Here is a 27,827-nt window from a genome sequence, read left to right as displayed (position 1 = left end):
AAAAAGCCATTATGTTAAGCTATTAATATCACTTATAAAGGCCTCTTACAAACCTAGCATGCAGAGCACATTTGTACATTGACTGTGTCTGTGCAAGGAAAAATCTTATAACCACTTCCAACTGCCTGAAGCCTGTCTTTCAGCTGAAGCAGAAAAGGTGGTGATATGGAGACTAGGCAGACAAGGAGAGAAGTCTGGGTAGGACTGGGTAGAACTAGGCACAATGCTGAATGAATATCAGCTGGCTAGAACTAAAACTGGGACAGATGAAAAACGATGATATTCAAGCCAAGAGAACCAAGGAAGTATGGTACTGCCCTTCCTCATGCATTTCTGTTTTCCAGTTACTAAGGCAGCACAAAATACCGGGATCTTATGCTGCTGTCTCTCTTTGCCTTAAGGTTATCAGGAGGCTAGGTCTCCTGATCCAGGTCGGCCAGTAAAGATGTAACACCTCCTTATGAGGTGCTAAGCCTGGAGACAGAAAAAAAGAGAAGTTTCAGCTGGTTCTACATGAAGTATTATCCAACTGCCAGCCACTTTTGTTCTGACAGTGAGCTTCTAACCCAATTATCAAACTCATGTGAATATCCATCTTAAGAGGCTGCGGAGGCCTTAGACTCCCTCTTCCATCAAAGGACAGCAAGTATGATGCAAGTATGTAAAGCAAGAGTTTGGCAGCTGAGCAAGCCTTGTTTATTTTTAATGTTTTTATCAGAGGCAGAACCTCCCCTCTAGCAATGAAATCTAGAAATTACAAATGTATGATAGGAATTTAAGATTCAGATCTTTGGAATGCACCTTGTGAAAAAAAATACAAAACTATTGTAGTCATATTCATTGCCTGGATTAGGAACTTCTTAATGAAACAAAGAGGCAAGAGTAACACATGTAACAGGCAGACATACACACTCCCACACACCCAACTGCCACTCTGGGCTGGAGCCTGTAAAATATAATTTTTTTTCTATAACAGAGTTCATGCGATGAAAGACTTGGAGAAGAAGTAAAATGAATCTGAAGTCTATGTAATTTCATCATACCATGGCAGACATACCAAAGGTTGGGGTTTAACTAGTTTCAGTAATTTTTACATGACTAAAAATTACAATATAAATACAAGAATGAGTGAATGTCATTGAGTTGTTATTTGTATATAAAAATGTCAGTGGATAAGACAGTCAAGGACTCCTGTGTGCAAGAGAAAGGTAAGTTATCTACAATCCAGGTGGCAGTACTTGCAAATACTTCTAAAGAAAATTGATATATAAAAGAGAAAAAAAAAAAAAAAAGTGGCCACCTCATGTGCAAAGTGCCACAGAACAAAGGCCGTATTTGGATTTCCACTACAAACATACCTGGCATATTCCACTGATGCACATATCCAAGGATTCGATATTGCAACGAGTACCATCTAGAACTTTTGGGGCAAGCTCCACAATCAAGTTCTTTCCCAGAGCTTGACACTTCAGGGCACATGGTGCAGTAGGATCATTATATACGGGGATCCACTCATAAAAGTGTCCCTGGTACTTGACATCATTGTAGGCTGAACACTGTTGTGCTCTAAAGTCACCAACATCTGAAGGGCAGTCCTATAAACAAATGAAAGAAGATAAATTATTAAAAAAAAAAAAAAGTGAACCATCTGCATTTTTAATAAAGTTATCTGAGAATTAGATAGAACCTATTCAGGTAGGCTTGTTTCAGGAATGTTACAAAAAATATCACAGAATCATGGAATATCCCGAGTTGGAAAGGACCCACAAGGATCTTCAAGTACAACTCTTAAATATGTCACACTGCAGTGCTCTACTGTGTGTATTAAAACAATTTATGTTCCTTAATCCATTGCTTACAATACAGGAAACAGAATATTAACCATATCCCAGTAATAACACAACTGATACATGAGAATAATTTTAAAACGCTACTTTTTATGACACCATATTGTACATTCACTTCTAAAGCCTGAAAGACACCAGAATTTTGTCCTTTACTATAGTTACAAAAAGATCTTCACCTCAATGGAAAAAGTAGTACTTTGTTGAAATAAAAAAAATACTTCAAATCGGTAATAATTATATAGTGCTAGTTCTAAGGAGACAGTTCAATACTTCCTCCCATACAGAGCCTCAGCATATATAGCTAAAATACAAAATACAATAAATGTCTCGGTAACGAAGTTTGGAATATTCAAATTTTATTTTTATTTTTTATGTATAAAACATTGCACCCAAACAATGATGTTAATATTAAACTACAGTGACAGGAAAGGAGATGAATATTGATTTATTCAAAAGGAACTTTGGTAAAGTACTGACAAAGGAGTTAGTGTGTCAAACAATCTCTCACTGAAGACTTCCCTTAGAAGTATGTCCAGTGTCAAACAGTCCATATGCCAGACTGAGAGGATATTCTTCCAAGAATTCCAACTGCACATACATGCCAGATGTGAGGCTGATTTTAACAAAGATTTGTTTTCATTGGATATAAGGCTGAAAGATTGTGATGTGTCGGCTGAACTCCTAGAACTTATTACTCAGAATTAGTTAAAAATACTAATCCTGAACTGTGCTTCAACATTATCAGAGAACTGAGCATCCCCTGAAAAAAAACAAACTAATGAAACAGCAAGTGCATTACATGACACTACGGATTAAAACATACATAAGAATGGTATGAATTTACTCCAGTGTCCTCAACATATCTTCCTGACACCATTTTGTCATATGAATCTAAATGAGTTGGTACTGCATTAGCATGATACTTTGTCAGTTCCTCATTTTTTTTTATAATTATTTTTATCTTCACTATAGGAAACGGCAACCAAGAGATGTCTCTGGCTCATCTGTAGTTCATAAAAAACTTCTAAAATCAGTGGTGCCTTTATAGATCAGCACAAGGAGCTTTTGCAAAGTGCACTGAGCAATTCACTGATCATTCCCAGCAATGCTTTTCAACACTGCCTGGTCCTACGCCTTACAGTGACAGTAAATTAAAATTATGCTAGTACATCTCATATTTTTAACCTGGGATACTTCTAGGTTGAGTCTAGTTTGTTTAAACAATAACATGATGAAATAAGAAAAGGAAAATTTTAAATTACAGTTTATGTAACACTTCAAGAGTTTTGCCTGTGCAAAATCCCACAAGTGAGAGCTTCTAAAAACGTGAAGCAAATACTGTTAGAAAGTACCCTTATTTACTATCATTCCAGAGAAATTCCCCAAATTTGCATGGGTGTAAATGAGAACAGAATTTGGCTTGGACTTATCTGTCACCTCCCATTTACCATAACTACAAGGCTAAAAAGCAGGGAGGACACCAGAATTCATATGGATACCATATGGTTCCCTTCCACCATTGCAAATGGAGGAGAAGCTAAGGATAAGAAATAGTAGAAGTAAAGTTAGAAGCAATATTTTGGACTAGTGTTATTCAACCGTGCACAGCTTCATTTTCATAACAAAGAACTAAAATGCTATCTGTAAAATAGGCAGAGAAATGTCCTTAGGCTGAGTTTTGACAGGCTGTTCTTACAACTCATTATCGCTAGGTGTTGATGCAATGCCAAGACACAAACACCACAATGTCAGAATGTCAACCTATGGTTCCTGTACGCTTCTCACTGATTCAACACAATGCAGCCCCTTCCACTCAGTTCCTGACTGCTGGAGAGCAAGTGAATTTTCATCTCCCTATTCTCTTTTGGCATCTTCAAAGAACACAAAGAGACTGTGGCAACTCCTGATTCACATGCCAACTCCACCTGCTTTATGTTTGAACTGTGTTCAAAAGCAGGAGCCTAAAAGGAACATCACAAAGGGATATCAGAGGGCTGAAATTATCATTTACGTTATTGTAGAATTTGGATGACAACCGAGTTCAGATCCGTTTTCCTCAGAGCAATATATGTTTGTATAAAGAAAGGAGTTCATAATCTAAACAGAAAGACGAATAAGCACAGAAAGGAATGTAATCAAGACAACAAGAGGATTCAGACTTCAGATTGATTTCATTGGACTGGGTCAGAAAAGTGAGGGGGGGGGCTTAAAAAGTAGAAAGGAAAAATGAGGGGACAAGATGTGGGAGAGGTAGGCAAAGGAGAAGCATGTGTGGGAAGTGGGCAAGGCTGCTTGTCAGCCAATGATACAGGAGCAACAATCCTTACTCTGTGGTTTTAATCTATTTCAGATATCAATTCATTCCTTCTATTCCTTCTTTCCCCCTACCCTGTCAATATTCCACACTTTTTTTCTTATTTTTTTTTAAATATTTTTGCTATCAACTTCAGGATTTTTCACATTTCCTAACTTCAGCAATCACTTTTGCCTTGTACTCAAAGCACTGAACCAAAGCCAGGCCACTCGTAGCTTCATACAAAACATAAGGAGCTGAACAGATATCTATGATGTCTAATACATGAAAACGTTGGCAAAATAATCACATCCAGATTTCATAGTGTAATGAATTGTATTTATGACATGACTTATGAACATATTAGACAGGCAGATCTGAAAAAGATGCTTCAGACATCACTACCATGCAGTTTAAAACATATATATAATCTCCCATTCTTTTTGTGACAGATCATTAAAACTACTGCATTTAAGGGCTGGCTTCCTATGAAATGTATCGTTTTAGTTTTGGCAGTGACTATTCATAGTCTTTGAAAACAAAGCTAACCTGGGAAATCTGAATCTTTGTAAGCAATGTTCATGGACAAAATATGAAGGTTGCATCAGACCCTGTGATTCCTGCCAACAATTACTCTGCTGAAAAAAGCACAAAAGAGAAGGCAAGAAAATTCCCAGTAAAAATGATGACACCAAAGAAAGTCTAGTCCTTTGTCTAGTTTTGTTCTTTGAATCTCAGTTTGTTTTAACCTAGCCAAAACTGATGAAGTCATTGTTTTGTTTTCTTTTTGAAACTAGCTTCAGGTTCTAAGTTATTCAGAGGCAATTTTCAGGCCACTTCTTAGTAAAATCAAGATACCTGAGCTAGAAACCCTAGCCAGGACAGCTATAGGGTATATCAGCATTATTAAATAAAAAAAATAAGCAAACAGATTAGAAAGAAACTATGCAACTCATAGTGAAATATTATAGGAATAGAGCAGAGATAGATCAGCCAAGATTTTCTGAATAAGATAAGTGAACTGGTTAATAGGTGGATGCTGAGACAACAATACAATAAATATGCTGAACAGGTGTGAGCATTATCTGTATATAATAAAAGTTTACAGTGGAATTAAACTTGAGCAAATCTGTTACAAAATGTTTTTTTTCTTAACTGTAGGAGAGTCACTCTGGCAAACATATAAGTGACTTTTTGGCACGTAAGAATGTGAAATTTATGGGGAAATGGCCCAAATAACTTGTTCTATGAATAAGACCCTAAAGGATTATCTTAAACACTTCCATATAGTGCACATCATAGCATCAGAATGTAACAGTATATACAAAAATGGAAATATAAAAAAGGGGTTTAAGAAAGACTGAAAATCACATTGAACAGCATATAATGAATAGTTTGTATCATTTATTTCTCTAAAGTTTCTTTAAGAAAAGCTGAAAGCACACATACAGTTCTAAGAAACCAAGCACATGGCATCCCAGTTATAGACAGAAAGATAAGCAGGCTAAACATATGTATGCCTTAATAATCTCAGCAATTATTTTGTTGCTAAGACCTTGAATTGATTTTTTTGATTGAAACATCACTAATATTATTCTGGAACTATGCTTGAGTTCAGCGAACTTACTACTATTCTATTACAAATCCAGATGAAACCAATTTTCTGGTAAAATGATTCTTGCTCTTTTCATTAGAATGACACACACATTAAGTTGTGCTTCATTTGTACTCCCCAATATAGATGTTAGTGGTGTAATGTATCATGTAGCAAAATTACATTTGCAGACGATTTTACACTGTATATATACCGAATGTCTCATGTGGTTAACAATAATACCTACTAATATGGAAAGAAGCTAGTTTAAACTCTTAATTTTCAAACTAAAATTTTACTCTTCAAGTGAGAAACATTAATTAGAAATAATGCTTTGGGGAAAATTGTATCATTTTAAAGAGGACTGGCCTAGTCCTAGTCTGGCATTAGGTCTAAGCTCCCATTTCAAGGTTAAATCAGGTCTAATACTAGGTTTTAATTCAGTGAGGCCTAATTCAAAGATCAACTTTCCACTGTACTAACAATGGAAATCTCATGAAATTTATTTTTCTCTGGAGTTCTCCATTATCTGATCCATAATCTAGCAAAAACAGTTCCTGAGAGATCTGGCTCTATCTGAACTGAAATAGAAAACTGACCCCTTTCAGACATGCCCCAAAAGCAGAACTGTAAATGCAGCTTCCTGTCTGGAAATTAGCATTTGAATCATCATAAATTCAAACATATTCACATACAAGATGCTAGCCACTTATCGCTTTAAAATAAGTCTTAAAGTTAAAAAACAGGTCCTAGTGATTTCAGAAAAACTCCCTGGGGGTTCAGAAAGGATATGGTATTGAGTGCCTTCATTCTCGCCATAGATTTTTACTGCGTAATCCTCAGAACAATCAGTGTCCGCAATGGATCTTATGTTTCCAAAAAGCATGTAACTTCTGCTATAAACAGAGATCTATGCACAAATTGATCTCATCTTTCTCCTTTTTCTGTACACTATGTAGTTTCCTGATTGTTTCACTGGAGGAACATAGTATACTACGCTGACTTGTTTGTACTGTTGCATAGGAAGTGGGAGTGCACTGCATCAAGCAAGGATATACATGTATATCCTACATGTATATTATATTATATATATTATACATATACATATATATCCTACTTATATATTATTGCATATAAAGTACATTTATCTAGATCAGGAATGTAGCAAGCATTTTATACGGTGGCATTTTGTTTATTGCTTACATACTGTCTGGCTGCAATCTAGTTTATCACACAGCTTTAAGAGACTGATTTTGTGTGTGTGTGGTATTTTTATTTATTTAAAATTTATTTATTTATTATTTTTATTTATAAGGTAAGGACATGCTGTACTAAACTACTAGGCCTTTACTTCTGAAAGGTCAAGTGACAGGGTTTGTCTCCAGGATCTGACTTTTGCATGTACTGGGCCTGATTCATTAATCACTTCCACTAGCTTCTGCCAGGAAAAAAACCTCCATCCAATGGTGGAAACTCCATCCAACACCAAGAAGTGGAGTGTTAGAACAATTCAAGGTGCTAGTAAGTCTTGTTCCTGAAGAGGTCAGAAGCCAACTGGCACAGAAGAAACCATAGGTGTGGCAAACTGAAGAGTGGGGATGGCCAGTTCTCCCAGGAGATACACTGATTCAACATACTTACTGGGCAACTTCCAGAATCAGGTCTCCTAAGGAGCATGTGTCATACTTCACAGCTGCCTGACACAGGCAGAAATCAGAGAGTTGGCAATACCTTGATTATCACCTGGTCTTCCTTGGGTATAACTCAATGCAAGGCAACTGCACAGCTCACCTTTTAAGGGGTATTTGTGTGAAAATTGTTACCTTTCTCCCAGAGGCAGAAGCAGGTGAATCAAATGCACTACAGCAAAATGGAGATAAGATGCTTTTACTTTGTCTATCTTCCCTCTATTCTGGAACGGGATTGTGAGGATGTCATATTGTACTGTAAGGTAACCCATACTAGGAGGTGACTGCAGATCATAAACCGCCCCATTATGAATTATTGTGTTTGTGCACGTGGTCTGATGATCAGTGGTATCACAAAATCCTGCATGAGCTGCACACCTTGAACAGACTACAACATCTGGTGTGAAAGAAAGCAGCTGTTTAAACAGCATAAAGCATCACTACAAATCAGTTGAGTGCACGTCATGAAGTATGCCATATGTGACTGGTTTTCATAAAATGTGTCTGTAAAAATAAAATTTGATTGCATCATAGTAACAGTAACTGCATATTCAAATCTCCAGCTTCATATTCAGTCACGGAAATTGTCTATGCCAGTGTACCTAAATATACATACTTATACATATAGAAATATAAAGAGCTGGGCTTAGGCAAACAGAGGGAATGTAAGTAGTAATTATCCAATTTAGGATTTGAAAGCTACACAGGTGGTTACCTTCTTTGCTCATGTGACGAGTGGTGTACTATCGCTGGTGATTACAAATGATCAGGACCCCAGTTTAATGCTTCATCTGAAAGACAGCACCCCAGGAAAAGCACTTGCTACTTTAAGATGAGAACTGATTTGTTAATACTCCAAAATGTGTAACTTTCCTTATAAATGATATAAAGTGTTCTAAATCACAATTGGCACTACAATTTGAAAAGAAAATATCCATTTGGGAAGCCTAAATTTCAAACTTCATGGTGTCATGCAGAGCGAAATCTTAAAAAACGGTAATAATGATGGAAAGAAAATTATCCACCATAAGTTTTTAAATAGGAAGCAGCATTTCTTAAACTTTAACACATTGTTTGAATAAGTAGAAGAAGCTGTAAAATAGGGTTAAAAGCCAGACTCACATTACTACTGCAGGTTTTGTATCGAATATTCCGACCTTCACAGTTCCTGAAAAATAGATTAAAAAAGGTTACACTGCATTACAGCAAAATACAACCCTGCATGTTTTAGAGCTAGTTATCCTCTTGAAAATTAGACTTCTATTACTTCTGCCCTACCATAATTTGAACTCAAAATACAAGGTTTAAATACAAAGGGGATCTGGGGACTCAACAGGTTACGCTGCTGTCTCTTCAGCAAAGAACATGTGGCTTTCTCTGTGAGCCCAATTTGCTGCAAATCTTATGAAAAACACATTTATTTTGTGAAAAAGAACTCATAATGCATCCATAAAGCCTGATCGATGCTGACTTCAGCAAGTTACTTCTAATCCATGGGATGTAACCCAGAAGAAAAGAGGATCAGAATATCTAAGCAATTCTTTAATCAAGCTTATAGCTAATGAGCATTAATTTTACTTCCCCGAATTCAATTAGGAAAGAAAAAACAGCCTCAAAACTTTCTTTATCCCCCCACACAATGCACTATGTTGAAGAACAGCATGTAATTTTACTGATCTGAAGGAATGAGCAGAATTCCTAATTTTAAATGAAATGTAATTCTCACAGACTGCCTGAGTTCCTAAGGTTCCCAACACATGCATGTGAATTGTGAAACCTAGCTCCATAGTGAAATCTGTTACTAGTAGGTGAAGTAACAGGCATATAATAAAGTCATGATTATTTATTGTTCTTTCATAGAAATATGGGGGTGTGAGGATTTCACACCTTTTCAGGGACAGAGTTTGCCAAACTTCTGGATAACTGACTGGCACTTTTTCACAGGGTAAGATATTCTTGTTCTAAAGTAAGAATGGCAAAATCAAGCCCTTGAAAGAACTGGAAATGTATTCTTCATGACTTGATGGGAAATTACATTTAGCGATATCTCTAAAATCAGAAAAAGTGTTTTGGAATAATGCCTTTGAACTGTAAAAAGACCTGCCTAACACTGAAGAAGAACAAACAGATAGCTGGTCATTTACAGCTCTTGGACTAAATTTTTCACTTTTTGTATGGAAATTAATTGCAAATATTAAAAAGCTTTTTAAAATGCAAGAGACTGAAAAAATACATTTTTAAAAAAGAAAGAGCAATTGATGTCTGGAGCAAGAGTTCAACCAGCTGAGCTGAAGGTACAGTTCTCCAAGCTCAAGATATTACGTCTCAAATTTCCAATTTTTGCAAGAATGATCGTATCACAACGTGCATGTAAAAAATGTTTATGATACATACAAATGTGAAAACTTCGTTTCACAATCGTGCATTTCCTGGACATTACAACAGTAAAGCACAGGAAAAAAAAAAAACTTTTAAACTACACATTTGTCAAGGTATGGAAAACACATGTTTTTTTCACAGGGGATCGCATTAAAAATATTAATAAAACCACAGTGGAATTTATATTGCTACAATTTATTGCGCTCATTTCACAGTCACTAACACACTAGTAGAATATCATGGCTTCTTGCTGGAAATATTACTATTTTCAAAGATCTTTGTGCATTCTGCACTGAAAGGAATAGGCAGCATTTTAATCATCTTTTAAACTTGTATTTCATACAGTTTGCACATCACATTATCAGCCTTCTCCAAGAGAAATTGACTTTCCGGGTGATACTGCATTTAACTCAAAAAATTAAGAAATAATCAGCAGTTTACAAAAATGGTTAGGAACAACTCAAGTAAAGCAAGCAAATATGGATGCCGGCACAGATGCTTCTAAGCTGGTTGAGATCTCTTCTCGCCTGACTACAGCCCTATTGCATTACTCATGCTTTTAGGATTGTAGTAACAAGTCCTATATTAGTTCAGTTTTACTACTGAGGTAAATGCTTTTCACCGCATACACTGTTCTCTTCATGCTACACTGAAGCTTATCCACGAACACATATGGCCACCAGCACCACTGCACAGAAAGAACTGGCAGAGGAAAACTTTTCATAACATAAAGCAGCATTTGATACATCTATACGTAGAGTTAGTCACTTGGATTTTTTGTTTGTTTGTTTGTTTTACTACAGGGAAGAGATGGAGGAGACTGCATATTGAACATTACTTCAGATCCAATTTGTATCCAGGTAACCCAGCATTCACTTTGCATTCCCATGGCAGAGATTTCTCTTAATACTTGACCATACTAAAATCATTCTTGCTATTCCATTAACATACTTAATTACACCCTTAAGATCTATCAGAGTTGAGCATTAAGATATTTATCTAATATAGTAAAGAAACATATTAAAAATAGGATTTTATGACACTTGATCTGTAATACAGCATTTAGTTTCAAAAACAGAAGCATCGCTGTTTTCCTATGAGCACAATTAGCAGACAGGGAAATATGGTATAGCTTACAAGCATACATAAGCATGTGGCTAACCTGCCATTTAAACATCTCCTCAGTGAATAGGAGGCTCCCCCACCACACGTCCGTGAGCAATCACTCCAGGCTCCCCAGGCATCCCAGGAGCCCTCCTTATCTTCATCGGAGCGGGTAATTCTGGAGGTCTGAAAAAAATGGAGGGTAGAGAGAAAAAAAATAATTAACTGACTTGTTACATGTTTTACTGCTTGACATAATTAGTAGTGAGTATATTACTTTGCTGCTTATTTACAACATCTCAATGCATTTACTATTTTAATATACAACAATTACATGGGAAAATACGCTGAGTGTTTGAAGATGCCGTGTATTTAATGCATTGCTTTCTGCACAAGGACTGCTGTGTCCAAATATGCGATCATTGCCAACATACAGATGTCCAGCAAAAGCCTTTTGTAAAAAGCAGCCCCAGAATTGCAGTTAGGGAAGTAAAACAAGAATGCAACTTCATGACAAAATGCCTTATTAATTTAAGAGAGATTAGGAAAGGCTTAAAATGATTTGTAGGCTACAGCAATTAAACAGTGATTTAAGCTTCTCACATGGTCTTCAAAAACACATTATTACCAGACAACACAAATAAAAAGATATTGGTTCAAAAAGAAAAAAAATCTTCTTGACCCCCCCCTCAGAATATCATTTTTGATTTGAATTGTATCCAGTTGAAGAAAATTCATATTTTCCAGAAAAAATTCTCCAAGTATTTTAGAACATGGTAAGCTCTTACCATAAGAATTCAATCTCAAAAAGCAACATGAATCTAATTATTCCATAATGTTCTGCTTCAGGAGAATACCACTTTTATTTTATAAATTTCCTTCATGAAGAAAGCATAGGAAAAATCAAATTCAGGGTTTCCCCAAGCATTTCTTTCTGATTTCACAATTGTTCGTCATGTGTTCCATTTAAATCCTACTTTCATTCCTCTGTCCCTGCAACCATTAAAATTTCTTTCTTGAAAAAACACATGCAGATTTTTGTAACCAAGCATCCCATATGATTCCTTGAGAGTCATCAGACATACGTGATGGGTTGTCATCATAAAGAAGTTGAGATTTTTTTATAAATCCCGAATTATACCCACCAGATGGAGATGAAAACACTAGCCACTCTAATCACCATGTTGATAGTGTTTGCACATAAACTCCAAACATAACTATGTGCCTGTTCTTTGCACCATTATGAGCAAAAGCCATAGCCCAGATAGAAGTAAGGCAGCGAGAGTAATTTATCCCAAGTGACAGAATATTGAGCAATGTTTACCCTGTGTTCCAGCACAACTGCAAATGTGAGAGGATGTAGGGTACACCCGAGCTTAACTGAAATAATTATTTGTACAGCCAGTATTTCGTTCCTATTGACTTCAGTGGGCACCCAAGTCACAACTCACAGAGAGAAACTGAGGCAGCACATCCACATTTCTATAATTTTTGACTGCATAGAAAGGCACAGCTTAATCTGATAGCATTGTAGCATCTTCACTACCCCTTCCCAAAAAACAAGGGCAGAGAAACACTAACCAAGGTCTGTGTGTCAGCAAACAGCATAAGGAACAGAGACAAAAACATTACTTTACTCCATAAATTACATCCAAATGAGCATTCAGGTCTTCAGAGGTGCCAGTTAAAAATAAACGCTTAAAATACTTCAAAGATTTTTGTGTGTGACTGAATCCAGAGAAGTGCAAGACATTTGTACACATCTTAATACTAAACCAGATGAACATATTTTAGTAATCCAGGTGGTTTTCTTGTTTTGTTTTGTTTGGTTTTGTATGTGTGGTTTGTTTGTTTGTTTGTTTGTTTTGAGAAAACGTAAGTAAGCTCATGAGACAAAACTTAGTCTTATTTTCTTCCGAAATGCCTCAAAAAAGTAATTTGAAAGGAAGTGAGGGATGTATAATTTGAATATTATGGTACAAGAAAAAATAATACATAACTCTCCTTAAATTTCAACGGCACAGATAACGTCAGCTCATCTTCAGCCATGAAGAAAGTTGACTCAGACAATAGCCTAACAACTCGAAGCAAAAATGGCAAACAATAAAAACAAAGCTGTTTTCAAAACAGAGCCGTACAAGGAATATGACCCAGTACCATGCTATGTAGACAAAGGGATTTTCTTCTAAATATAATGTCAATAATCAAGTGCCACAGAACTTGAGCGAACTGCTCTCTTTGTGCATCAGCTGTCACACAGGCTGCATTTGCATTGCAGTCGGAAGCAATAATATTGAGCAAGCATCCTTTTAGAAACCCAAATGGCACATAGTTAAGCTTAGCTGTACTTAAACAGAGTTAAGGACTATTCAAACACATTTTAAAGGCATTAATAAGAGCAGGAAGATTTGATATAACACCACTATTCCACAAAGCTAAACTGCTAACAGAAACATCAGCAATTTCCAAACTTTTTCATCCCTTCCTCAGAAAACTAGAGCTTTTTGAAGAATTTATTTTGTTAATTAGATAACTTATCACCATTTGAACAGCAAACTGCAGGCACTGGTCTAAACACATCAGTGGCTCCTTAACTTTCCTGCTCCCCTCGGTTTACAAATTTTACAAACACTTACTTTGCTTTAAAAGTGTACTTAAGCCAATCTACTATTCCAGAAACGATAGAGCCCTGCTCTGCCAAGATCCCCGAGGAATTTTTTCACTGGCGTTGGGCTTGCTTTACATCAGAAGCCAACTCTGAAATGTCTGACACTGAAAATGGAAGTAACTGCCTTCAATCTTGAGCAAAAAGAGCTCAGCACTTCCCAACAAATCACTCAGCACATGAAAATAAGTTGAGATGAACAAGAGTCACTTCTTTCAAATTTATGAGTGCAAAATTAAAGTTTGTCCTCTGTAATCCCAAGGCAAAGAATTGGTTTTTAGTACGTTAAGAATGGTTCAAAATTATGATATTTAAAAAAATAAATAAATAAAATAAATAATAAAAAAGGCAGTACATGTCACAATCTCTTGTAAAATACAAAGTTTCTTTGGACAAAGCAGTGACAATGCCTAAAATAATCCTAACTTCAGCATTGTATTAAAACCAGCCACATGATATTAACAGACAGAATGCCATCTAGAGCTCTAAACAATGTCCAGTTGTTCACTTACCAAACTGTTTTGATAAAAATCATTGTTCTGAACTGTATCTAATTAAAAAGCTGTAAATACTAGGATGATCAAAGCAGAAGTTTATGCCAACAAAGCCCTCTTCAGAATCATTGACTAATTCAGTGCCCACAGTGTTGATTTAAACTCCGGCTAGTTCAAACTACTTGTCCCATGGGAAAGAGTTAAAAGCAGCTTGCACTGCCTTCGTAATTTACTAGCAAAATAATATTGATTTACTAGCTGTCTGGTTTCATAAACTCTACATGTTACATTTGTCTACACCACGGTACCAAATTAAAGTAAAATAAAGCAAAGATCACCAACATCATGATTTAAACCAACAAAACCTTGGAAGCTCATTTAGGAATTAAATCAAGAGCTAATTGCAATTGGGCACAAAGAGTATTATTGTATCTCAGAACTACATTCAAGGCTTGCTTCTTAACTTTTATTTTTCATGTTTTTACTGTCTTAAGTCATAATTCTAATATGTTTCAGTAGTGACACTCTGCTACGTGTTTTTCATTTAGTGGCTCAATTTTCCAACAGACGTACTACTACATATACATTAAGCTTACGGTTTACATGCTTCATAATGAAAGTACTTGTGTACCTACACGTGCATGTATATGTACACATGTACATGTACACCTGTGATATAACATGATCAAATAAAGCCGCCTGTGCTGTAGTGAAACCAGACAAAATAACTTGAAACAGCTATTAACATAACTTTAAGAAAAACCTGGATGATTTGCTGCTCTTTACATAAAACTAGATGGCAAAAGGCACCACTCTTCCACTTGATCCAGCCACATTAGCTGTAGTTGTATCCATTCCAAAAGCACCAAATGGGAACACAGGGTTAGAATACAAGCATTGCATTTAAGGCAAATGTATTTCAGAACCTATACAGCTTTCTCTGCAGAAACAACTCCAGCACATATGATAAAGATAGTTCAAAATATTCCATCCCAAACTATGCATCCAATATATATTATTAATTTTCAAAATAATAAAAGGGTAAGTCACAATGCTGCACATGAGCCTTGAAACGCTTGAATTAGGGGATGGGGGAAAATAAACTACAAGTTTTGAAACATTTCGTGACACAGGCTGAGCCTCAAAGGCTGAGATGACAGTATGCCAAGGTTTCCTGAAGGTCTGAGGCCCAGCAATGTGCAATCTGAGCCTCTGCTGACAACCCTTAACTGACAGAGACAGCCTTGTTCTTGAAGAACTTTAATGAAAGTATGGCACTGGAAGATTTGGAGGGGGGGAAATGCTAGTGCCAAGTTCCCTTCTTCCGTCCAGGGCTCCGTGTTGCTTCTGCCACATATGGGCATATACAGTAACACCACCTTCTGCTAGCTGTGCGCACGCATGCAGGCTGTGCTTGCTTTGCACTGTGCTTCTCAAAGGAACTGACTACTGCAGAAGTGGGCACTGAGGTAAAATAAATGAAATACAGATGTTACCAGGGCTGATCATTAATCTAAAACAAGGGGATTTTTACTGTCACTTGTAACAGCCAGTAAATAACAACAGCTACATTGACACACATTGCAAAATCAAACACAGTGCTGTTATATGGAGAAAAAATGACTATTTGGCCAAACTTTTGTTTGGCTGTTATGAAGGATGACATAATTGTCTTGAATTTGGTCATGCAGACTTCAAAGGGGATGTGGTGCCAGAGAATGAAGGTCAGTTTATGCAGTTTTATTATTATTCAGACATCCATTACATAAGGCTTGGATATGTAAATGTTTAGCATTCAGTGCAACAAAGATTCAGCTTCTCAACAGAAATGCTCTGATACCTTAAATGTTTGTTTTCCAGAGCTTTTACATACATTTTTACTTTAAATACAGACACAAGCCAAGCACGTAGTGTTTTATACATGGGAATTACAACAATGTACAACAAAAGAAGCAGAGACCCGACACATTGATTCTTCTGCAAGAGAGCCCAAATCAGAGTCCTTTTGCCAGGTACACATCACAACCCCAATTACACCTAATTCTGCCCTGCGATGTGTCCCAAGGCCTTCCTCAGTGCAGCTGGGCACAGCTCTGATACTTGGCAAAATTCAGGGATTCAGTGCAATCTCTGGGCAGCATCTTCCAATGCAGACAATGCCCAGTGCTAAATGGGAATTTCAAATGCTCTACACAAACAGGTTAGAAAAATATGGCTACAAAACAAGCCTTTGCCATGGCAGTAAGGACCTAGTTATGAAGGAATATTTGCCACTGTATACGCTGCTATGCCAATGTTAGTGCAGATCCCTAGGTGAATGCTCTTTGGTTTTTCTTATAGCTTCTTATCAAAGCAGTTTGTATTCATTCGTAAAAGCATGCCAAACTCCAAAAGAGAATCCCCAGAAGGACTCTTAGCAATGCTATATCATATTGCTATTTATTAACACATGGCATATAACTACACTTCTCCGTACAGAATTTAGATTCTACAGACTAAATTTGTCCAAGTGAGAGAACCTACTGGAGGGTATAAACACCACTTCGGTCCCACTGAAGGCCTAAATTAAGCAATACCCAAAGCTCAGTACTGGCCTTTTTCCCTGGAGTGGATTTCATCCTTGATGGTATTTTGAACAGAGATGAAGCATTTCCTTTTTATTGCTTCTTCCCACTCTCACAACCCATAAATACTATTAACACTATCCTGACTTCCAGAGACTTCCAAAGCACAAGGTTATGTTGCTGTTCACTAATCTTTACACACAGCACTGCATTTTGCCATTTTCTTCTCCTAGTACCTACAATGCCTCCAAACAGAGGCAGCACAAGGAATTATGGCACTGAAGGGAAAATATCCTGCCTGACTAGCTGTGATGTGTTTCCCAGATTCCTCTTTCCAGACACTACAGTGAGTGGAAAAGGTATCAGATTGCACTGTTGACTGCATCCACGAGCCGAGTACATAACTGAAAGAACAAGTATTTACCTGCCGATAACCACTGGAGATGCTATCCAGCCTCAGAACAGTATCCGTCACTTCCAAGTTTGGCTGTTATGCCCATTGCTTTGCAACAAACTATCCTAGAGATCTCTTTCCCTGCTAAGGCCACATACAAAAATGATTTACACCACTATTTCACACAATCTAAGTAAGGCGTAGAATGCAGATTACAGATTTAGAGAAAAAAACATTCCAGTTATGGCAGCAACTATATAGAAGAACAGTCAAATCTTATTTCCAGACAAATAAGAACCATTAATGAGATCTTGTAATACCTGATTTTAGCAGAAAAACTTCCACTTTTTTCGTTATGACCGATTTCAAGACATTTCCTGCTATATTTCCACTATTGCTGGATACATTATAGATTGCCTAATTGTGCACTGCATATGTCATTAAGTTTAATAGATCTTTTATTTATATGTACCAACATAAATTATATGTTATTCCTTACACTGAAGAAAACATATCTAGAACTATAAAATCCTTTGCAGAAAACCATGAGAGGGGAAAAAAATTAATGCATCACTTCAGACTGACAAAAGACACCTGGGAATAACTGCAGCTATTTTAAGCAGATGTTTTGGAGTAATTAGTCTTAATATTACTAACATTATTTCAGTTACATTAACCATTCCTTGCATTTGGCCTTGCCACTGTCAGGCTGTCCACACACTAGGAACCAACAGCAAAATGGAAGTTGTGTCTGGTAACAAAAAGAGTGTTTCAGAAACACAAGCTGGTAAAGCTCAGTGACAGACCAGGAGAATGACCAGCAAGAAAAGAGCCAAAAAGGCAAATGATGGACTTGTACGGCTGTATGAAGGAACACATCTGGGGACTCAGATGTAGTTTAACACTCTGTTGAATTCTGCTCTATATTTTCATTCTACAGCAGTTTTGAATAAATTCAAATTCAAGTTTTGGAAAATAAAACACGCAGAAGAGTCACACACAGGAAATATTTACAGTGTAATTCATTTTGATACTAAACCGAAGACGAATCTCAGCATGTTTTTCAATATTATACTGCATCCAGATTTTCCATTGTCAGTGTGTTGCAGAATTTCATATTGACAACATAGGCCTGCACTGCAGGAGTTGTCAGGACAAAGTTGGAGGTTTTGGCAGGTGGAGCAGGGATACTTGAGGCTTTTGGCATCCAGGAAAGGATGAAATGTTGCTTGGCTGTTTGGCACCTATGAGCTAGCTGAGGCTTTTGGCACTGAAAAGAGTCTGTATCACCTCCTTCCTTCTTTGTGAGCAGTAACAGAGGGAACGCGGAATTTGTGGGCATGGAGAAGGAATCGTGGTTCCCGCCCTAACAACTCCGAGCAGAAAGCAACTGCATTAGGATACCCAGCTCCAGCAGTTATTTCTGTGTCTAACAACAGCTAAATACAGTTCCTCCGTATTCCTACTGAAAAGAATCAGTAGCCAAGTACCAAAAGCACTGATAACTAAGTTGCTATTTTTCAATTTCTGTGTTACCAACATCACTAAGATGAGTTTAAAAAGACACACACACACACTAGTTTTACTCGCTGCTGACAGGTTTTGATGATCTATACTGAAATGTAGATCCAGGGTACATTTTTATCACAAAATGGTCTTTTACAAGAGGAGCACGTGCCTCTGTCCTCCTCCTCTGGATCACGGCAATCTTTTATTTCCTTGGGTAATATTCCATAAATTATTGCAAGTCATCCATAAATCTCTAAGACTTTTAGGTCCATTCATTCAGGACAGATGACCAAGATATCAAGAGCACAGATTTTTTAAAATATTTTTTTCCCCTGAGTTTTTGGTATTTCATTATCTTCTGGGATTTAAAAGTACATTCAAATATGTAGCTGGAAATATATACATTCCAATTCTCAAAATATGTCCATTCCTCTGAGCCTACCCTATCTGAAATGGAAACTACACTGAAAAACGTTTAGCATCACTGCAATTACCTCTATTTCTCAGTGGTCTAGAGAATTACAACAGATTTGCACATGTAGCTGGCAAACAACCCAAAAGCCACAGACCTTGGGAAATATACACAGGTTCTGAAAGGGAACATAACCAAGAAAGCAATATAAATTTCTAAAATCTTTGCTTACTCTCTCAGTAGCCAGCCTGAGGCAAACACTTGTCAGCACTTGGATGAGAGATAAATGCAGAAATTTAAAATAAGCAAAAAAGAAGGAATGGGATGCTTAGAAACCTTTCAAAGAAGCATGCTATTTCTTTTAAAACTATCAGTACTAACATTCCCAAAATAGAACTTTAAAGTTATACCCTAGTAAGCATAAAAATAAATTTAGGTGATAATAAATTACAGTGCTCTCCACAACACAGTATTTGATACACAGTCCCTGCATTTGGATGTGCAAAAAATAAAAATAAAAAATCTTGTCACAGATGAAGAAATTCTGTTTTTTGTGCAACAAATAACAATACCCTGTCTTAGTATTTTTTGACTTTGAGATTTTAAGCTTACACATTATGTCCATTTTACAGATAAGAATCTGACCTTAGGAGATGGTGCATTATGGGAGTAGCAGAGCTCAAAATTATATTTTAGTGTCCAAAGTCGGAATTCTTGCACCTCCTATTTTGTCAGTATAAACATTGTCCTTCCTACTATGTCTGCCTGTAAGAAGTACATAGCATGAAGAGGAAAACACAATCTTCAGGACATTTTGATATGCTAATTTTCTCTGAACCTGTTTATAAATCTGCATTAACAACATTCCATATATTTCATGAATTCCATAAAGTAGTAAGAATTCATGCAAGCTTTACTGAATGCTTATTCAAACGTTGCACCTGGATACTCTGGATTTTTCCACCTTCACACTGTACACCACATGTTCCTCATCCAGCATAAACAGGGTGATGGGTCAGCCAGAGTCCAAGACACAGAATTCCTCAGGTGCATAATACAAAAAGAGATTCCAATTTCTGGGAAATATATGTGGCATTATTTTTTCAAACTACCTTATTAAATATATTTGCAAACATCCAAATAAAGGTGCTATTAAATATGTTTTTAACTGGTCTCAAAAGTTTAAAATTTCATCACTTTGGCATATGCAGTGGAAAGAGAACAACAATGATAAAAGGATAAGCATTATGCTGGTGCAAGTGGAGGACTTCCATCAGCTTCCAAAGATCTTTTGGGCACGTTCGTGCTACTGTCAAATGTGCAGTCTAGTTTTAGTTTTTTTTCTTTTCTCCATATTCTGATGCCACATGAAATAGCAATCACATTTCAGTGATTACATGCTTTTGAATGCTTTTAAATTATTCTTTCCATCTTCAACATGGGGAAACTAGTAAAAAAAAATAAAATAAAATTACACATCTGCCCCGTGGGTCAGGTACTTGTTCTAGAAAGACTCATCTCTTGACAAAACACCCATGCTTCCTGATTTTCTTTTTGATCTCTTCATTTGATGAAGAACCATTTGACTGTCATTTAGGGACTCATTCCAGGGTAAGGAGAGCTATGGCAGGTACACTATGAATTACTGGAGCTCCAAATTAAAATTAATCAACAAGGTAGTAAACCTACAGTTTACTATGAGGGATAAAAGGGACAGAGGAGAGCACAGGATGGGATTTCTCCTCCAGGTAAGCTGCAAGAACATGGAGGACAGACCCTGACACAAAGCCAGGAGCTATTACCACAATCACCATCAAATTTCACTCCTGCTGACTTGTGGTGGTCCTGGTGGTATTTGCCCAAATTAACACTGCAAAGCCTGAAGTATAAGAAAAGCTATTCTGCTTTCATGACGCTTACGTGCAACCCAAGTATACCTGGATTCTAGATGATAAAACAGACTGAAATGGTATCCGTTCATCCCTCAACAACACCAATTGCTGTATTATGCTGAATTTGTCAAGACTGATTTACCAAGACACTTGTGGATATGACTTACAGGTAGGTAACAGAAAAGAAAAAGCATGTACATTTAGAATTACGTATATGTGTCCTACTATTTACCTTACAGCTTATAACAGCACATAAAAGCTTTCTGCCATCACAGTGATAGGTTATATATGTAATTTAAAGCAATAACTTAAGAACAATCACTTCAAAATACACAAGTCCACAACATTTGCATGAAGTACCTTTTTGTGTACACTTTAAATGAAATTCATGCTTTTTATTTCTTATTAGTTACAACAGTCTTTTTTTTTTTTTAAGGTAAGAATTTATTTAGAGGATTTAAAGTGAAAAACACTGCAACCAATGCTTTTTCTCTGAAAAAAAATAAAAATAAAAATAAAAAAATGACTGCACCTCTAGCTTTTAAAAGAGCCCAAATATATTTCATGTATTTTAAAATTTTGTTTAAAATAATTTTCCTGACTTGAGACACCGTCTGCCAAGTTCCAGCTAGAAGCAAAATTTTATGGCTACCTGCCAGACCTATGAATAAAAGGAGTTTATAGGGGAAATACTGACAGAAGAATAAACTGTAGCAAAAGCAGCCAGTATAGAAAAGTCCTCCCTGTACATTTTGTCTATCCGTAATCTGCAATATTCATAAACCTGGATTATTGGGATATTGCACTCTGGCATGGCTCAATTTCATGCCAAGATTATCAATATTGCCAGACTGATGATTTAGTTACATGTATTTTTACCACATTTGTATCACACAGACGAAGCCTCCAAACTTCTCATCTGTGAGCTACACATTCGACCCATGTCTCTTGACTCACCCTGCTATTTAATACTATATGTAGCACTTTCAATGGTAATATTACTGTAAAAGTAATGCAAAGCAGATTACAGAACATAAGCAAATACACCTGGCAACAGGACAAATCTGTCAAAAGGAAAAATATTAAAGCCACATTGTTAGCTGACAGCAATTAAGAAACCTAGTTTTCCTTTCTATAAATGTGGAACAATTAAGATTTAGCTATGAATTTTAAAGAGATTATTTTATTTTGAGAGATTATTTCTCATCCTTGATTTTTAAGGTAGGTATCACTGTGTAGAACATTTTAAAATTAATACACTGAAGAAGACTTATTAGGCCCATAACTGAGACGCAGTCTGAAAGAAGTTATTTTTGCCCAAAGTAATTCTAAAACTTGTCAGCCTGATCATGGTGCCTCTCTACAGTGGCATAAATCAAGATTAACAAGATGAATTTTCTTCTCAGAATAAACAGTTTTGCCCACTTAACCGTGAGCTGATCTTTGGGTGATGTAAAGCAATGGTATAACTGATCCAAAAATCAAGATATAATTTTAAGGTTTGTTTTTATTACTCATGCTTAACTTACGAACAAATTTAAGATTTAATTTTACACAGCTTCACTGGCTCCAGCTGATTTCCTGCGCTTGAACCATTTTGTTCGTTGTTGCGGAGAGCCCTTCTTTCACAAGTGCAGCTTGAATTGGAGTTGTTGTGAGATTTCAACAGGGGGTACCTGCACAGGCACCATCCATAAGCTGCTTCTGCTTAGGATAATGTTCCAGCCATTGTCATGTTTTTTCATTCAGTGATCATCTTTTGTTTTATCCCTGCTTATTCGTAGTCAGAAGCTTGTACCAATTTCATCATCCCAAGCCCACTCCAGCTTTGTTCTCTCACAGACTGCAGCAAAACATGACCAAATTCCTCATAAATGGTTTTTTGTTGTTATTTATTTGGTTTGATTTCTTTGTTTTAAGGTAGTTAGAAGACTAGAGTTAGAAAAGACTAGGTAGTTAGAAGTTAAAATGTCCTGCCTCTATGTCCTCTTAAAGAGTATCCTAATACAAAGAAGCTGCAAAATGAAACATCTTCTGAGGGCAGGTTTTGTATATCACCTTTGTATACAGTATATGTATGAAAGACAGTATTGCTGAGAAAGCTTCAAAATTAAGTTCCATATGCAGAAAATATTTTTCCAGAAAGGTATTTTATGTAGGATTAAAAATGTAATATTCTTTTGTCAATCCTTTCCACTTTGAATCAAATAAAATATAATCTACTGAAACTCATTTGATATCTGGTGAATAGTTTTCCTTTTTATTGATTTTTTTCCTTCTAGCTTGGGGAGAAAAGGCCTTGTCAAAGGAACAGCTACAACGGCAGCACAAGCCCAGATCCAATTCCCAAAAAATCAAAAGAAGAAAAAAATAATCCCACTGACTTCAGATAAAAGAAGATGAGGGCTTAATTACACACGCAGGGAAAGGACACACATTCTCCATTTGGAAAAATGTTAGCCCAACTTGCTTTCTCTTCTGTGTCCAAGCTCCCATTTTTTAATTCTCTAAAGACAGAATTATCCAATCAATATTATTCATGGTAGGGAAAGACAATTGCATATATCTTGAGTTTTACTGACTCCATTCCAGATCTCTACTACTGTATATGTTTGACTACAGTATCTTTAGCACTCGGCACAAGGTAACAGCCCTGGATATGGAACATTAGCATGACTCTTTCCATATCTGTTCTGTGCCAGTGTTTCCTATTATCAGTCCAATATTTTATGGTTATTGTATTAGCTTCCCAGCAGAACTTTCTCAAGTTCTGTAGCCTGAAACCTCCATTAACAGACACTAAATACAATGGTTGTTTTTCACTTTTAGATCTTGCGAAAGCCTATAAAAATGAGTGGTCAGTTTGTCCAATTTTCTAAAGAAATTTTCCAAGATTTGAATGGGCAACATATAAAACCACTAAAAATACTCTTGGCAGCTCATTCATTTGGATTGTGTTCTTTCTGCCAAGCCAACTAATGAATAGCTTATTCCAAGATAGGACTTCCGCATGAATTTTTTGTAGTAAAGGTAAGAATATCTATTTATATAATTCCCTAGTTGCTTGTATTTGAAGGGTTTAGAGAAGGGTGGAGGTTTTGTGGGTTTTGTTTTTGTTTCCCTCCCTTCCCAGCCACACACACTCTAAAAGAGACATTAGCATTTGGACTTAAGGAGAATTTGTGTAAATAAATTAACCTTTTTTGTGTGTTTTGTTTTTAATTTTGCCTTAAGCTCTGGTAAATAAAAGGTAACTAAATTATTGCTGTCAGGGAGTTAGTGAATAAAGCCTGATTTAAAAGCCATTGAAATTAATGAAAACTATCTCACTGACTTTGTTGGACTTTGTATAGAACCTACAAGAACCACCTGAATTCCATCAGATACTGCCAAACTAGAGATGTGTATGTGATTTCTTACACATATGGGCAGATAAAGATCAAAGAAGAGGAGAGAAAACTTCTACATGCTTTTGTTAGGTTTATTTCTTCTACTTGCATCCATTTATCAGTGTTCTGGCTATAGGTAGGATAGGTATTTGGTATCTGAGCTGCAGTCCAGAATTATGCTTCTTCAAACACACACAAAAAAGATCCACTTAAGAACACCATTGGGTGTTTGGTCACAAGAAAGAAAACATCAGCTCTTGTTTATCTGTCAAGGCCAAGTTGTGCCTCAGATTATCAGGGATACCCCACCCCAAAAAATAAATTGCATTTAATAGATAATTTACAACTGCTTTAACTGTGTTGCAAAGAGTTGTCATTCACATTCTAGTTTTCAAAATTTTTCCTCTTATCCTATCTCACTCTCCAGGGTAAAAATAAAATATTTGCACTGATAGTAGATACGAATCTTGGGAACTATAAGAAACTTTAAATGATTCCCCACACATATTTTTGAAACAAATGATATCTTTTCAGCCTCTTTAATAGAGAGTTGTTTTGTTTTGTTTTCTTTTTTGAGTGAAAGATATGTATCCATGTCTTTTCACACATTGTATATAGAAATTTTGAAAGTCTGAAATAAACCTTCCTGAAAATCATTTAAGTGATGCTTCCCAGAGAGCTGAGGGACCAATGAGCTGTGTAGTTCATCGTTCAAGACTAACAGACTTTATACTGGTTCACTCATTGTCATATTCCAAATAGCTTCAAATGTTTCAGTTTTTATGGCATTACTTCTCTTCCAAAACATATCCTTCCCCAAGAAGGAGAGGGGTTTTCCCCTTTAAAAAATAAATCTTGCTGACCATCCATCAGTCAATTCAAAGATGCTAGTTTAATCATTGCTCACCATATTCATATTGCTGAGCAAATTAGGGAGATCATCACACAGACTTTTTTTCCCCTCACTTAGGCACTAACTTCCATGTTTTTTCCACGCACATCATTCATCTCCATTAAAAATTCTTTCTCTAGCACCTCATTGGTTCAAAAACAAAGAACAAGCTTGTCAGCCACTGTGGAGATGAAAAATAGCCAGTGGCTATTTTAATCTTATTCTGCTTTCTCTTTCATATGTTCAAAGTCACAGCAGAAGCTACATAAGCATAATGGAAAAATAAGCAAAGTTCTTTAACTATAACAACAGTTAAACGCCGATTTTAGGGAGGTTGTGCAATTCTGAGCACCAAATACATATAGGAACAAGTTAGACAAACATCTATCAGGAACACTTTAGTTGGAGTTGATCCTGCCTTGGGGCAAAGGGAGCCATTTGCTGTTTGTTTGATCTACACCAGACACTGAGAGAGGGAAGGGCTTAAACTTAGCTACTCTGAAGGAGTGATCAGGATGCTGAAAACAAAAGGAAGGAGAAGTCTATCTCTGTTTTGATCCATGTGCTGTGCAATGACTCATATTTTGCTTGGAGTCAAGGTCCATCTCTCAGATATCTGTTCTTTCCCAGATGTGTGTCCTGGTTTCTGCCTGCCAGAGGGAACTTGTATCCAGAACACACTATTTCACAATATATCTCCAGTTTTAGGCAGCACTGTCCAAATCATCTAATAGCTGCTTTACTTTACTCATACCACAAATCAACCTTGTGCTTCTTATTCAATATAAATGCAGCCTGGATAACTCTAAGACAGTTCCATTGTCTTCCGAAGCTCAGCTTCTGGAGACTGGCTACAGATACCTGCTCCCAGGTGGTCTGTCTGGAAACAGATGCATTGCATACCTCAAAATTACTACTACTATAGTGCTTTTAAACTTCTGATGAACTGTTTCTGCCCAGTTTGGATCACTGACACTGCGAAATCCTTACTGACAGTAAAGGTGCTACCTATTTAATATAAATATCACATTTTTGTTATATTCTTGTCACCGTGAACTGCAAGCTTTCTTCAGAAATCACTTACAAAACATGAGGAAACATCAGTAACACAGACAGCAGCTGTTCTACCGTAATTCATCTTCCTTCTTTCTCTCCATCTTGGTTTGTAGCATTTGAATGAGGGCATCTAGAATGCATTAGGATGGACTCTGTGTTGCACTCAAGAGCTAAGTCACAGATGAAGAGAAAGCAGTGAAAAGGGGTAGCCACCTACAATTTATGTGTTTTCTAAGCCTAAACTGTTACAGGAACTGATCCCCTCATATTTCGACAGCTTGTTACAGCAGTTCTCTGACCTTTCTGGAGGCTGTCTGCAACCTAGGATCTTTACTAGCAATCAGTACCACAGGTACCAACTCTCTGGACTGGAAGCTAAGCATTAAGGTTCTGTTGTATGCAATCATAGACTTACACAACTACCGAGCCAAAGAAATTATTTTCCTCAGTCCTCTGTATTGCTTTTTTTTTTTTTTTTTTTTGCATCACATGCATCACATGAAACAAGATTTGTCCCATTGCTTTTATTTCATTCAGATCATTTATTGCTTTTGATCACTGTCTCCTGCCTGCTAGACATACAAACAGCTAAAGGGATAAGTAGCAATAGAGTTTTATACATCTATACATTGTTGGTCTGGGACTTACAGCTATACAATCAGAATTCATATTAGATGCCAATAAAAGGTTTTAAAAATAAAACTATGAAAACACGACAAGGATTTTAAATCTACTTTGTGTAATTTGGCTAAAGTTATCATGTTGCAAGGAGATCTATTCATAGGCAATCCTATGGGGGTTTTTTATTCTAATTCTCACTAGGGAATGTTTTGGAAGAAAAGTATAAAAAGACATTGTTTCCTTATTATATAATACTCCTGACTTACGCCAAGAATATTCTCATCTTAAGCGTGTTCATAATCTCAAAGACTGACACAGCTATTGCATTACTTATGTCTATACAAGTACAGCTTCTAAAAATATGATTCCTTGACAGTTTTTGAAAGGTGACTTACAGTATGATAATAAAAAAAAAAAAAAAAAAAAAAAAAGCTATGTACTTGTGCTGCATTTCTGATTTGTAAATCCTACCCAGTAATTAAAAGCAGATCTCAAGTGTGTCTGCACAAACACAAAATGAATACAAATCTAAGATAGAAACGCAGTAAGAGAAAATATAACTTTTCTGGTAGATGACTACTGATTTGAAAGGGACAACAGACATCCAAACTGATCATCTACTCATACATCTTAACAGCAATAGAATTTACTTTTACTACTTTAGTGAGCAACATGGTTGTTACTTCTTTCCATTCTTGCAGATGGGGAAAAATAAGCACATCCTGAGTTGGACATGAAGGATACTTTTCTATTGCACAACTCACTTTTTAAAATTATATCCAACCCCCCTAAATCAGAAAGCAAGCTGTTCAGTACTTCTCGACTAAAATCTATCTCCCAGAATAGATATGTCATATCTGCCTCCTAAATGACACATTTTTTGCATTTGCAGTTATGAACTCATTCAAATATGCTCTTTAAAACTAGTTTCTAGTAATTAAGCATTCTACCTAACTGACATATATCAGTGAAGGATTTTGGTCTGTCACTGCAAACACTTGTTACAAAGTGAGAGCACTGACAGTTTACCCAGA

At 36.4% G+C, this 27,827-nt stretch overlaps 1 protein-coding gene across 7 annotated transcripts in view; it reads right to left on the bottom strand.

Moving 5' to 3' along the window:
* ADAMTSL3 (ADAMTS like 3) overlaps positions 1 to 27,827 on the bottom strand; it is a 216,531-nt gene that overhangs the window by 94,749 nt on the left and 93,955 nt on the right. For all 7 annotated transcript variants that reach the window (XR_014318280.1, XM_082769441.1, XM_082769440.1 and 4 more), the window contains 3 exons: positions 10,964 to 11,091; positions 8,545 to 8,590; positions 1,359 to 1,595 (listed from right to left, as the gene is read on the bottom strand). Coding sequence is in view for 6 of the 7 variants with exons in the window: in XM_082769441.1 (XP_082625567.1) it covers positions 1,359 to 1,595; positions 8,545 to 8,590; positions 10,964 to 11,091 (411 nt within the window). In the remaining variant the exon portion in view is untranslated. The remainder of the gene's footprint in view (positions 1 to 1,358; positions 1,596 to 8,544; positions 8,591 to 10,963; positions 11,092 to 27,827) is intronic.

Source organism: Aythya marila (assembly GCF_965140915.1).
Source record: "Aythya marila genome assembly, chromosome: 11".
Classification (NCBI taxonomy): Eukaryota; Metazoa; Chordata; class Aves; order Anseriformes; family Anatidae; genus Aythya; species Aythya marila.
This window is presented reverse-complemented; position numbering and strand designations above follow the sequence as displayed.